The sequence below is a fragment of the Phocoena sinus genome, chromosome 2, assembly GCF_008692025.1.
Source record: "Phocoena sinus isolate mPhoSin1 chromosome 2, mPhoSin1.pri, whole genome shotgun sequence".
NCBI lineage: Eukaryota > Metazoa > Chordata > Mammalia > Artiodactyla > Phocoenidae > Phocoena > Phocoena sinus.
The window spans coordinates 169,361,266-169,374,090 of NC_045764.1; the positions used below are offsets into that span (position 1 = coordinate 169,361,266).

A 12,825-nucleotide genomic window follows, 5' to 3' on the forward strand; every position below is an offset into this window, starting at 1 on the left:
TTTTATGCCAAAATCTGACAAAGATTGAGAGGGGGGAAAAAAGAAAAAATTTCAGACCATTTTAACTATGATGCAAAAATTTAAAATAAAATATTAGCAAAGAGATCCACCAATACATTAATGCGTTATTCATCATGATCAATTCCAGGAATGTAAGAAAGAGTCAATACCCTAATATCAATATAATACTAATAGAGTTTAATAAAAGTATCATCTAATCATCTCCTTAGATTTCAAAAGGCATGTAACAAAATTCAATACCTGTTCATGTTAAAAATCCTAAAATAGGAATTGAAAGATACTTCTTTAACTTGATAAAATAAAAATATTTCAGCTGCAAAGACAGGATCATACTTAACAGGGAAGCTCCAGAGGCCTTCCCGATAAAGTTAAAATAAAAGGATGCCTATTACTACTTATGATAGCTTTGGAGATATTAGACAAGTAAAAGGAACTACAATAATAAGAGTTAAGAAGGAAGAGGTAATAATATCTCTATTTGCAGATGCTATCACCATGTATCTGGAATACCCAAACAATAAATTAAAACTACTGTAAATAGTAGGATATTTTAGCTGGAGAGGGTGTGGAGAAAAGGGAACCCTCCTGCACTGTTGGTGAGAATGTAAATCGGTGCAGCCACTATGGAGAACAGTATGGAGGTTCCTTAAAAAACTAAAAATAGAGTTGCCATATGATCCAGCAATCCCGCTCCTGGGCACATATCCAGAAAAGACGAAAACTCTAATTCAGAAGGACACATGCACCCCAATGTTCACAGCAGCACTATTTACAACTGTCAAGACATGGAAGCAACCTAGATGTCCATCAACAGATGAATGGATAAAGAAGGTGTGGTATATATACATACAATGGAATATTACTCAGCTATAAAAAAAGAATGAAATAATGCCATTTGTAGCAACATGGATGGACCTAGAAATTTTCATACTAAGTGAAGTCAGACAGAAAAGGATAAATATTATATGATATCACTTATATGTGGAATCTGAAAACTAATACAAATGAACTTATTTACAAAACAGAAACAGACTCACAGGCATAGAAAACAAACTTACAGTTACCAAAGGGGAAGGGGGGGGGATAAATTGGGAGTACGGGATTGACAGTTGCACACTACCATATATACAACAGATGAACAACAAGGATTTACTGTATATCACAGGGAACTATATTCAACATCCTGTAATAAACTATAATGGAAAAAAATTGAAAAAAGAATATAGATATATACATATAAATATATGTATAACCAAATCACTTTGTTACACACCTGAACTAACACAATATTGTAAATCAGCTATATTTCAATTTAAAAAATAATAAGGTATTTTAGTAATATAGCAGAATATAAAATTGACATACAGAAAATAATAGCTATTTTATACACACATGCATACACATACACCCCTCAAGCAATATCCTATTAAAAGATATAATGAAAGGGAAGACACCATTACGATAACAAAGAGTAAATTAAATGTCTGAGAATAGTTTCAACAAGAATATGCAAAACTTTTACAGGAAGATCAGCTTGGTGCTTTGTAACCACCTAGAGGGGTGGGATAGGGAGGGTGGGAGGGAGACGCAAAAGGGAGGAGATATGGGGACAGATGTATATGTATAGCTGATTCACTTTGTTATAAAGCAGAAACTAACACAGCATTGTAAAGCAATTATCCTCCAGTAATGATGTTAAAAAAAACGATCCTGCACATGGCAACGAAGATACTGCGTGCCGCAGCTAAGACCTGGCACAGCCAAATAAAGGAAAAAAAAGAAAGAAAAAGAATCGGCAAAACTTTTATGATTAAAACTATAAAACATTCCTGAAAGACACAAATGTATAATTAAATGAAAGAGAAGACCATATTCTTGGACAGGATGATGGCACATCATAAAGATGCCAAAGGCGCAGATGACAGGTTGATGGCGAACGTCATGACGGATGATAGATCAGTCTTCCCCAGAGCGGTACCCTGACATCACGCGCTTCCTGACCTGATGCAGTGAGCAGCACACAGCACCACCTGTGGTTATCTGTGCCCAAAGAATTAAACCAGAATCTAATCAAGTCTCTAAAGACAGGAAATAAGAGGAAGAGAAACATATTAAAGGAAATTCTGGGATGCCGTCCACCAAATCCAGAAAGTCTACAGGACAGTTTACCTGGTTTGTTCTAAGGAAGGAAGTGGGTTATAGATCACAAGAGACTTGAGATGCATCAACCACACGCAGTCTGAGTCTTGATTTAAACCAGCTGCAGAAAGACATTTGAGATAACTGGGGAAATGTGAAAACGGACTGGGCTTTAGATGTATTGAGGAATTATAGTTAATTTTATTAGGGGTGACGATGGTATTGTGGCTATCAGGAATAAAAAGTTTTCTCTGTGGAGATACATAATAAAATACTTGTGGGTGAAATATTAAGCCTTTAAAATACTTCAGCAAAAACACAAACCCCAACTTTGTATGGGGGGAAATGAAACAAGACTGGCGTGTTGCTGATCACGGCTCAAGCTCTTTGTCAGATGCCCACATACATCTGTGCCTGGGCCCATCTCGCTCAGCTTCCTCAGGAATGCTGGTCCTTTGACCACAGCCTCTCTGCTCTGCCTCACCAGCTTGTCCCTTCTGCTGACCTTTTCCTTGGGCTGCACACACGGGCTCCCTCACCTCCCGCTGAAGCTCCCTCGACGCCACCCTCCTCCACAGCAAAGCTCCTAGAAGGGCTGCCTCTCCCCACCTCCCCTTCCCTCCTACGCCTACCCCAACCGGGCCATGCCCCTGTCACAGCAAACTTTCCCTGACAGTGTCACCACCAGCCTCCACGTGGCCAAATCTGATACCCACTTCTCTCTATTCAGCCCCTCATCGGTGTGCTCCCCAGCCCACCACAGCGGCCCTCTGGAAACACTTGCTTCCAGGTTTCAAAGATGCCACCATCTCTCCAAGAGGGACCTAGGTCAGGCCCCTGGCTTTCACTGCTATTGATATCTTAATGATTTCTACATTGATATTTTTAGTCCTGACCTGAGTTCTAGATCCATATTCAATCAACAGCCTATCGACTCGCCAACTGGAGGTGTCACTATTCCACCATTGTCCACCCAGCTGTCTCAGCCACAACCCCAAAGTCATTCTTGTTGTGGAAAACTGAGATTCTGCATCGCATTTATAGTTAATTTATTAGGGCCACTTATGCTCATAAAAGAGCATTTTCTTTTAGTGAGAAGATCTTTTGCTGTTTCAGTTTCCATAGCAAATTTTTTAAAAAAATAATGTATTTTTGGCTGCGTTGGATCTTCGTTGCTGTGCACGGGCTTCCTCTAGTTGCGGTGAGCGGGGGCTGCCCTTCATGGCTATGCACAGGCTTCTCATTGCGGTGGCTTCTCTCGTTGTGGAGCACAGGCTCTAGGCGCACGGGCTTCAGTAGTTGTGGCTCGCAGGCTCTAGAGCACAGGCTCAGTAGTTGTGGCTCGTAGGCTCTAGAGCGCAGGCTCAGTAGTTGTGGTGCATGGGCTTAGTTGCTCCACGGCATGTGGGATCTTCCTGGACCAGGGCTCGAACCCCTGTTCCCTGCATTGGCAGGCGGATTCTTAACCATTGTACCACCAGACAAGCCCTCCGTAGCAAATTAAACCTGCACAGCACTTGCATCTCCTCATCCTGGGACTCTCCTCCCTGATTTAAGAAGACTCTAGATCCCTCTCATTTTCAAGGTTCAATCTTAAAGGCTACCTACACAGGTGGGAATTCCTTCACCACCTGACCTAGCTCGCTACCAGGTTACTGTGTTCTGTTTTCATTGTAGGATTTTGCACGTTCCAAGCTTCTTGTTTTTCTTTTTCCAGAATGAAAGCTGCATGAGAGCAGCTTAGCTTTGTTCACTGCTGTATCTGCAGCCCTCAGCAGAGTTCACGGTGATGGCCAAAGTTTCATGAACAAGAGAAGTTTGCACAAGAACTGTCTTGGTCTGCTCGGGCTGCTGTAACAGAACACCACAGACTCCGTGTGGTGTGGTGGTGGCAGCTTAAAGCACAGATGTTTATTTCTCACAGTTCTGAGGCTGGAAGTCCAACATTAAGGTACTGGCAGATCCAGTGTCTGGTGAGGGCCTCCTCCTGGCTCGTTGACAGCTGACTGTTCGCTGTGTCCTCACCTGGCATTTCCTGGGTGCGTGCACGTGGAGAGAGTGATCTTTCTCTCTTCTCCTCTTTAAAAAGGCACTAATTCCATCATGAACGCCCCATCCTCAGGACCTCTTCTCACCCTAATCACCTCCCAAAGGTCCCACCTCCAAATACGCACATTGGCGGTTAAGGCATCAACATCTGAATTTGGGGGACACACAAGCATTCAGCCCCAAATGAGAACCTTCCTCTTCCTGGACCTGTTCCTAAAGTGAGGCCACTGGCTGATCACTGATGTTCCCCCTGGTCTGATGTTTGGACGCTTCGACAGACCAAACTTTTACACTGCCAAGCACCGTGTAAGGCGATAGGGTTAAAATAATAAAAGATGCACACCCTGGCACGTGTGGTACCCGAGGCTTATCTGTCTAGGGCCGAGTAAGAAGACTGGGGTCAGAGAATAAAAAATAGGAAATGTAGTATTTTCTTATATAATTCTCATATTAGATACTTAACAACCTATTTGTGTCATTACCCTGACATCGCTCTGTGATGAAGAGCTATAGACTAAAGTCACACTAAGTGGAGAGGAGCAGTATTCCACACAGAATGGATTCCTTTGACTGGAAGGCATCCCTTTGTAATGCCTGAGGTCCTGCTTACCTGTTCAGAAGGTAGACGAGGGGCAGCGGATCTTGAGAAGGAAGCAGGAGGCATCGGGGCTGGGCTGTGACTGCGGGGCACGTGAAGTAGGGAAGGGACTCTGGCTGGATGGCTGGGTACAGTTTCAGGGAGGAGGGACTCCTGCTGGGATTGGAACTACCCAGGTGAGGACAGAGGAGCTAGAGCTGGCTGGGCCAGGAGGGTGAGGAGGACAGGGCCGGGGGTGGGGGGCCTTGAATACCAGGAGATGCTGATTGAGACTTTTTGAGGTCACTTATTCCAATGGTTGTCAAAATTATACCTCTAAGAACACTGGGCTTTTGAGCATTTGGATTATACGGAAAAAAAGGAAAATTCCAACCTTTCCTCCAAAGTAAAAATATATATACACTAAATTCACGAATATTCTTTCCGTTTCAAATATTCTTACTCAGTGACCATCTGCTCCCGCTTCTCTCCACTAGAATCTGGGTCAAGGATAGAAGCTGGTCTGGCACAAAGTTAGATGAACTGTCTTACATTTAATCAACCAACATTACAAAGTGTTCACGCTACATACAACTTCATAACATCCAGGTCTGTGGGCACCTGTAAAACAGGGGGACCTCCAACCTCTATCCTTCTACAGGTGGGCAACCCAAGGTCCCGTCCACAGTGCTCGCCTGTCCAACCTCCTGCCACATCCCAGGCTGGGGATCGCTGACCGGCAGGCTTCTGGGTCCTGAGCACAGACCTGGGCCCTCCTCAGGCCTTCACTCGAGGCTGCTGGGGCAGGGGGCGCTGGCCGAGGTGTGGTCATGTGTGGGCCGGCACCACAGGAGACAGCTGGTCCAGGGGCTCAGAGACCAGGCTCAGGCGAGTAGGTCCCATCCCCTACGGCCGGAAGGACACAGAGCTGAGGTGACAGAATGAGAAGCAGCCCAGGGCATTCCGGATGTGACATTAGTTGCTGGGAGGGACAGAAGGGGGACAGAGGCTGAAGACCATCGGGCTGCTGAGAAAGCCGGAGACACGGGTACGGCGGGGCAGGAAGAGGAAGCTGTACCCACGCATAACCTCTCTGGCAGGCAGGTCCGGTGTGGGGGGGCTCATCCTCTGCCCATCCTTCCCCTCCTGGACCTGGCTGTGGCGGAGCAGAACACACAGGGCTGGTGCACGAAGGTGAACACGAGCACGAACATCGCCGCGGCAGGCTTGGGGCTCGGGGCAGGAGGAGATGGGAGCTGCAGGACCTGGGACAAGAGAAGACAGGGTCAAGGGCAAAGGGGAGGAAGGGGCAGGGTACGGGGTGGGCAGGAGTGGAGCTGCCGGGAAGAGTCTGGACGGGCGAGCTGGGTGGTCGGTGCTGGTCTCCAGAGCCGAGGCCTTGCGTCCGAGCCAGCAGCTTGGTGTCGGAAGACCCAGATCTGAAACCTGGCTCTGTGATCTGGACCAGTCATTGTGCCTCTCAAAACCCCTTTTTATAACCTGTACAGTTAATACTACCCAGCTTGGCTGATGCGATGATCAAGGGACAGTGCCCACACCTGTGAAGCCCCTAACATTAAGGGGGCCTAAAAGTGATTGGCTTCTGAGGTGTTAAAGGAGAGAGCCTGGGTCCCCCACCCTGGAGACCGTCGCAGGGCAGTGCAGTCGGGGGGTGGGGGTCAGTTCTGCCTTCACGGAGGGCAGGAGGGGCATTCCCTCTTCTTTTTTTTTTTTTTTTTTTTTTTTTTTGCGGTACACAGGCCTCTCACTGTTGTGGCCTCTCCCGCTTGCGGAGCACAGGCTCCGGACGCGCTGGCTCAGCGGCCATGGCTCACGGGCCCAGCTGCTCCGCGGCATGTGGGATCTTCCCGGACCGGGGCACGAACCCGCGTCCCCTGCATCGGCAGGCGGACTCTCAACCACTGCGCCACCAGGGAAGCCCCGTTCCCTCTTCTTGACCTGGCCCCGGGGGCTCACCTCATCACTCATACTCTGGCTCTGCCATCTGCTCCAGGAGCATGTCCTCTGTGTCGCCGAACTGTGAGAGAGAAGGAGCTGGAGGCCAGAGTCCGGGATTCTCCTTCCCCTCCCGGCCCCTGGGCTTGGAGGGGCAGGCGGGAACTTGCATGGGGGGGACCCCAGGGGCCCCTCCTCCCACCAGCCTTCACCCTGGGACTGCCCGCCACAGAGGCTCCTGCCACCCAGGGGCTTCCGCTGGAGAGCCCCGAGGGTGGTTGGTCATTTGCTTCTAACGTCTCTCCAATCTGGTCCTTTAAAAATCTGCACTTGTAAAGTCCCTCCATTTTTTTAGCTTCTGGTACAGAAATGGAGGGAACAGATAGACCACAGAGGCCAGACATGGGGGAAGGGGAGCAGGGCCACCCACGATGACCTGGTGGGTCCCCGGAGAAGCACACACTTGCCTCGATGTGGTATACTATGCGCCAGAAACTGGAGTCTGAGCCTCGGTACCTTCTTCCGGGGTAGAGCTGCCACATGACGGGCAGCAGGTATGGGCCCAGCTGGCTGGGGCACACAGGCTCCCCCAGGGGGACATCTTCCTGACGCATGAGGACTTGGAGGCTACTTTCTAACTGAAGAGAAGAGAAGGGCAGGGCACACCTTCACGGTCCTGCAGGCACAAATACCCACGGTCCATCCTGCCACCCACCCAGCCCAGCCTGCATCTAAGATGCTGGTGGTCACTGCTCCCAGAAGCTCCAATCCCTAAGCCAGGCACGCTCCTCTCAGGGACTCTGGCTGGGCCGAGATGACCAGCACTCGAATGGGTCTAGATACCCAGACAGGGCCACAAAAGGTCCACTTCGTGACAAATGCCTAGTTGCCGGGGTATGCCATGGGGCCCCGGAGCTTCTGTAACTATGGAGTCTGGTGCCTATTTCAGCTGATGGGGGATTTTCTTGGATTCTTCTTTATCACACAACCTTTTTTAAACAAGATCTCCCCAGACCCCAGAATCAGGTGACAGCCCACTTGTCACCATCTCCGCCACTGTTCCTGTTTCATCGCCTCTCGCTGGGCTACTGTGACAACGGCCCAACTTGCCGCCTACTCGGCCCCGTGGCCACAGCCGAGACTCAGCACCGCAGCCAGGTGTGCACCTAAAAATCACGTCACTCCCCTGCTGGCTGCCCTCTGACACCTTCCAATCGCAGGCAGATGAACTGAAATCTTCACCATGGCCCGAAGGCCCCCAAGAGCGGCTCCCTGTCTCTCTCACCTCCTTCTGTTCCCTCCTGGACCCTCCACCCATTCCAGCCACACAGGCGTCCTCGCAGTGTCTGGGATGTGCACACGCCCAGAAATCTCTCACACCTGCTGTCCTCTGCCTGCAACATTCTCCCCTAAATCCATGAAGGGCTCACACCCTTTTTTTAAGGCAGGTCTCTGCTCAAATCTATGTCTATAAATACAAACGTCAGCAAAATCCAACTCTTATGATATACATAAGAGGCATGTCCCAGATGTCCAGAAAGCTTTCAAAGAAAATGATGGGCAAAGTGTGGCAGGCACATGCAAATTAAAACTCTGGAGGGGAGGGCTTCCCTGGTGGCGCAGTGGTTAAGAATCCTCCTGCCAACGCAGGGGACACGGGTTCAAGCCCTGGACTGGGAAGATCCCACATGCCGCAGAGCAACTAAGCCCGTGCGCCACAACTACTGAGCCTGCATCCTAGAGCCTGGGAACCACAACTACTGAAGCCCACGAGCCTAGAGCCCGTGCTCTGCAACAAGAGAAGCCACCACAATGAGAAGCCCATGCACTGCAACGAAGAGTAGCTCCCGCTCGCCACAACTTCAGAAAACCTGAGCACAGCAACGAAGACCCAACACAGCCAAAAATAAATAAATTAAAAACAAACAAACAAGAAAAACTCTGGAGAGGACTAGCCTGAAGACCTCACCCCACTACCCCACTCATCCTTGCCTGCCCTCCCACTGTAGTTATCCTACAGAACTTACCACCGGCCTCAATTAGTGTGCTGTCCTTCTCCCCCAGCAGAATGTCAGCTTCACAAGCAGTGAGATTTAATCACATTCACTGCAAAACCCCACAGCCTAGAATCCTGCTTGGCATAAAAATTGGACTCTTATCTTTGTTCAATGATTATTTTTCCAAAGTGGAAATAGCTTTTCAAAATTTTTGTCTATGAAGTAAATTAGAACTCACTGTTAAAAAATAATTCAGATCATCCTGCAAGGTGTAAGTGTGAAAATCACCATTCTTGCTGTGTTAGTATATAACCTTCCATATCCTTTAACCATTTTACGTTTGTTTATTCATCTCTCTCTTGTTGACTTATGTAAATCTTTACATATTAAGAATACTGGTCCTTTAAGTTATGTGGGGAAATTCCTGCCCCATGGTTTGCTAAAGGGTTATGTTTTGTCCAGAATTTATAATGATTAGGTGAAAAACTCTGCTTCGCAGTTTCAGCATCGTGTTGAAGAAGATATGTCCCAACCAGAGATTAAAAAAAGATATTCACTTAAATTTTCCTCAAATACTTGACTTACAGTGAATATCTGACTTGACTTTTAAAAGTATATATATGGGGCTTCCCTGGTGGCGCAGTGGTTGAGAGTCCGCCTGCCGATGCAGGGGACACGGGTTCGTGCCCCGGTCCAGGAAGATCCCACATGCCGCGGAGCGGCTGCGCCCGTGAGCCATGGCCGCTGAGCCTACGCGTCCGGAGCCTGTTGCTCCGCAACGGGAGAGGCCACAACGGTGAGAGGCCCGTGTACCCCAAAAAAAAAAAAAAAAAAAAAAAAAAAAGTATATATATGTATATAAATATGTATTTCAAACTCTTAAAAGCCAATAAAGATGCAAAGTTTAGATGGTGGTTATGACTCTGGAATCCCAACCCCATTACCTATAAGCAGCACTACTTTGAACAGATTTACATTTTTATGCCTCTGTTTCCTTATCTATAAAATGGGAACACAGTCACTCTCAGTAACTTTTAGCTGTCCTGCTATTACATTACATAAATGTTCTAATACGACATTAAAATTTTTCTTTTATACGTTCTTTCTTTGGTTTATATATGGAAAGTTTCAACATTTTTCACCTAAGTTTGAGGAAATCCATGCTCCGATGGAAAGTGCTGTAAGAGAGTTGTATTTCTTAAAAAAAGAAAAAAAAATTAACTAAAGATCCATCTTAAGGCATTACACATAAAACAAAGTCAATGTCTATTCAATACTGGCTTTTATACTATTATACACCTTGTGAAGTTTGTTTCTTCCAAAGCACAGAGGAGGTATGAAATATTCCAAACTCTATAGCAGTGCTTCCCAAACTTGGTTGATCATAATCTGTTGAGGGTTCTTTCAAAATACAGATTTCTGGGGCTCATCTATGGAGATTTTGATAATTGGCCATGTGTGTGAATCACTTACTTTGGAGATTATTCCCAACTTATGGATTAGAACCCTGAGGCCCAGAGAAGTCCTATTTTACTCAAGATCATATTCATACACTCCAGACACACTGGGTCCCCATTCTTTGGCCAACGTGCCTCTCTCTGTGTTTCTCCCACCCTCCTTCCTGGCCCGGAGAACTTCTCACCCTTGCGCTCAGTGCAAAGTGGTTTCATCTGTGAGTCCCCGGCCGCCCTGGGTGGACCTGCCCTTCTGAGCCTCCCCGCCGCCCTCGCCCTGCGGCATGTGAGGGGCTCCTCCAGGGCCTGCACGGCCTGGGGCGACCCGGCTCCTGAGCCCGGGCCACGGATGGGACGCCCATGCTGCCCCGCGCGCCCGACCCCAGAGCGTCTGTACCTCGATGGTTACGGGCAGCCACGTGCGCTGGTTCTCGTCCACATACACGGCCTTTTCCCAGATCCACAGGTGGTCCGGGTGCAAGGCCGTGTGCGCCCTGAAGAAAGGGAGCTCGCCCATGGTGACGCGAGCGGTCTAGGAAGCAAGGATTGGAGCCTCTCCGGGCTTCTCGCTAGTCCACGGGCTGCGGAACCTCGATGCTTTATAACGGGACGGTGCGCGGGCGCCCCCACGCGGCGGGGCGGGAGGAGGGCGGGGCGGGAGGCGGGCCGTGCCGAAGCGACAGGATCTGACCCTGCACCGAGGCCTGCCTTGTGCCCTGAGACCCTGGCAGCGTCTAGGAGCGCAGATCCAGCCCCACAGACCCAGGACTTCCTCCATACTCACCGCCAGCCAGCCTTGCCCTCCGTCCCCTACTCCCCACTGCTGGGGTGACACTCGGGTCTGTGGCTTTGGCCTTTTCTTCTGTCAGGAGGCACCTGCGTCCTCCGCTCCACTCGACACCCGTGCCCCACTGTCCGGGACAGCCACTATGTGTGGCCGCTCAAGACTGGGACTCGGAGCCTCTGCTTGGAGCTCACAGTCGACATGTGGCCACCCGGAGCCAGGGCCTCTGCACATCTGGGATCAGAAGAGATGGTGCAAGCCTGAACCAGGCCTGGACTTTCCCAGGTTCACGGCACCACTGTCGGCCTGTGGATTTGGGTATCGAAGTCAATTTCCTTGGTAAATTGCAGCTCTTGAAGCCCCCCTTCCCTCTCTCCAACACGTTTTCCATTCCTTGATGATGCTGTGGTCATCTGATAGCTATTCTGAAACGTGGTAGTGAAGAAGCATGGGTTTTTCCCTTTATAGTCTTTGAATTCATTAGTGAAAACATCGTTCCAAAATGAATGCTTAAAAAGAAACCCCTCCCTCCACCCCAAGATCAATGGATTTGAAAAGTCCCTGGGTTCTAGAATCAAGCATTTCTCTGTAAATTACATCAAACAAGGAAAACAATTTCACTTCATCTTGCTGTACCACATGCCGGTTAAGGCAATTAAGAAAATAAAATATGAGAAACATGTAAAAGGAGCTCCAGCCTGGTTGCTCAAACGATACCAGTGGTGCCTCACCTTCCAGCTCTTTCTTCTCTCTCTGACTAGGCACTAAGAAAATAGTTTATGATCTTTTGAAATGTCTCAGAAGTGAAAATGAGCTTAACACCTGATCCCTCTGTCAGCAAAGGTATGTATCTGCTTCTTTGCCTAACCAGACAGCCTAATTCCCAGGAAGGTGCTGAGGTGGCCTAAGGTAATGGAGATATAATTAGATTTACCATGAACACAAAATAGAAGACAATAGCCAAGTAAAGTTGGGAGCGGAGGCAGGTGACATGAGCCCAGCAAACCTCTTTCCCACTGCAGCCCCTAACGGTGCTACTGTTTAATATTCAGACTTGTGGCTTTCAGGTGGCTTTCCCTGTGAATGGTTCTTAATTCCGGACCCAGAGAGCCACTGGGAGCAAGATAATATGGTCATATACTCTGTTGAGGAAGTCTCAGCTCGGTCCTGAGCTTTGAGGTCAAAACGAAAACAAGTCCAGCTTAAACAGTGCTGCTGGGATGACCTCTTGTGGCAAGGGAAGGGGGCACCCAGGAGCCATTGTGGCCACTGTCTCAGCCACGTGGATGGCTCCAGGACCCACAATGCCACTGGGTCTGCTGATTTCATTAGCACTCGTTCTGCTTTTCTAAGAGGCCACAGATAAAGGACCAAGAATCAGAACCATTTGGCTGGATATGCTTCTGAATGTTCTGGGAATATGATTCCCCCTCTCCTCCCACCCCCATTTTGAAAGAATAATATACTTCTTCAGTTTCACACGAGGGCTTCTTAACATTGAATGGGAGTATACATCATTCTTGTGTGGGATTTAGAAAATCATTTGAGAAGCGGGTCCAAAAAAGGATCAGTGAAATAAGCATGACTGTGGAGTTCATCGAGCAGCTGCTGTTGGAGACCTGAGCCTTCTTTATGGAAATTCCATGAGAGGGAAAACATAGCTCCTGTGGGGTCTCAGAGACAGGGGAGCCCCTTCAGCATGTTATCTGCTCCATCTTAGGGCTCACGGCCAGCCAGCCTAGCTTCAGAGTTCTGTGCTCCTTTCCAGCTCTGGCCTTTGTTAGTCTGCAAGCTCCCTGAGGATAATCAAGCCGATATTTCATACAGAAAGTAACTTTCATATAGAAA

At 48.4% G+C, this 12,825-nt stretch overlaps 1 protein-coding gene across 1 annotated transcript; it reads right to left on the reverse strand.

The window, feature by feature from the left end:
* Positions 1–6,767: 6,767 nt before the first annotated feature.
* Positions 6,768–10,710, reverse strand: TCL1A (T cell leukemia/lymphoma 1A). Its single transcript, XM_032621762.1, has 3 exons — positions 10,591–10,710; positions 7,210–7,380; positions 6,768–6,824 (listed from the first exon to the last, which is right to left on the reverse strand). Exons 1-3 carry the CDS (start codon positions 10,708–10,710, stop codon positions 6,768–6,770), a joined length of 348 nt encoding a protein of 115 aa, XP_032477653.1.
* Positions 10,711–12,825: the final 2,115 nt, after the last annotated feature.

Coding starts and splice junctions, on each gene's coding strand:
- TCL1A (XM_032621762.1), bottom strand. CDS start 10,710: ATGGGCGAGCTCCCTTTCTTCAGGGCGCACACGGCCTTGCACCCGGAC. Junction 7,381..10,590: donor GGCTGCCCGTAACCATCGAG/GTACAGACGCTC, acceptor TCTTCTCTTCAG/TTAGAAAGTAGCCTCCAAGT. Junction 6,825..7,209: donor GCATAGTATACCACATCGAG/GCAAGTGTGTGC, acceptor TCTCTCTCACAG/TTCGGCGACACAGAGGACAT.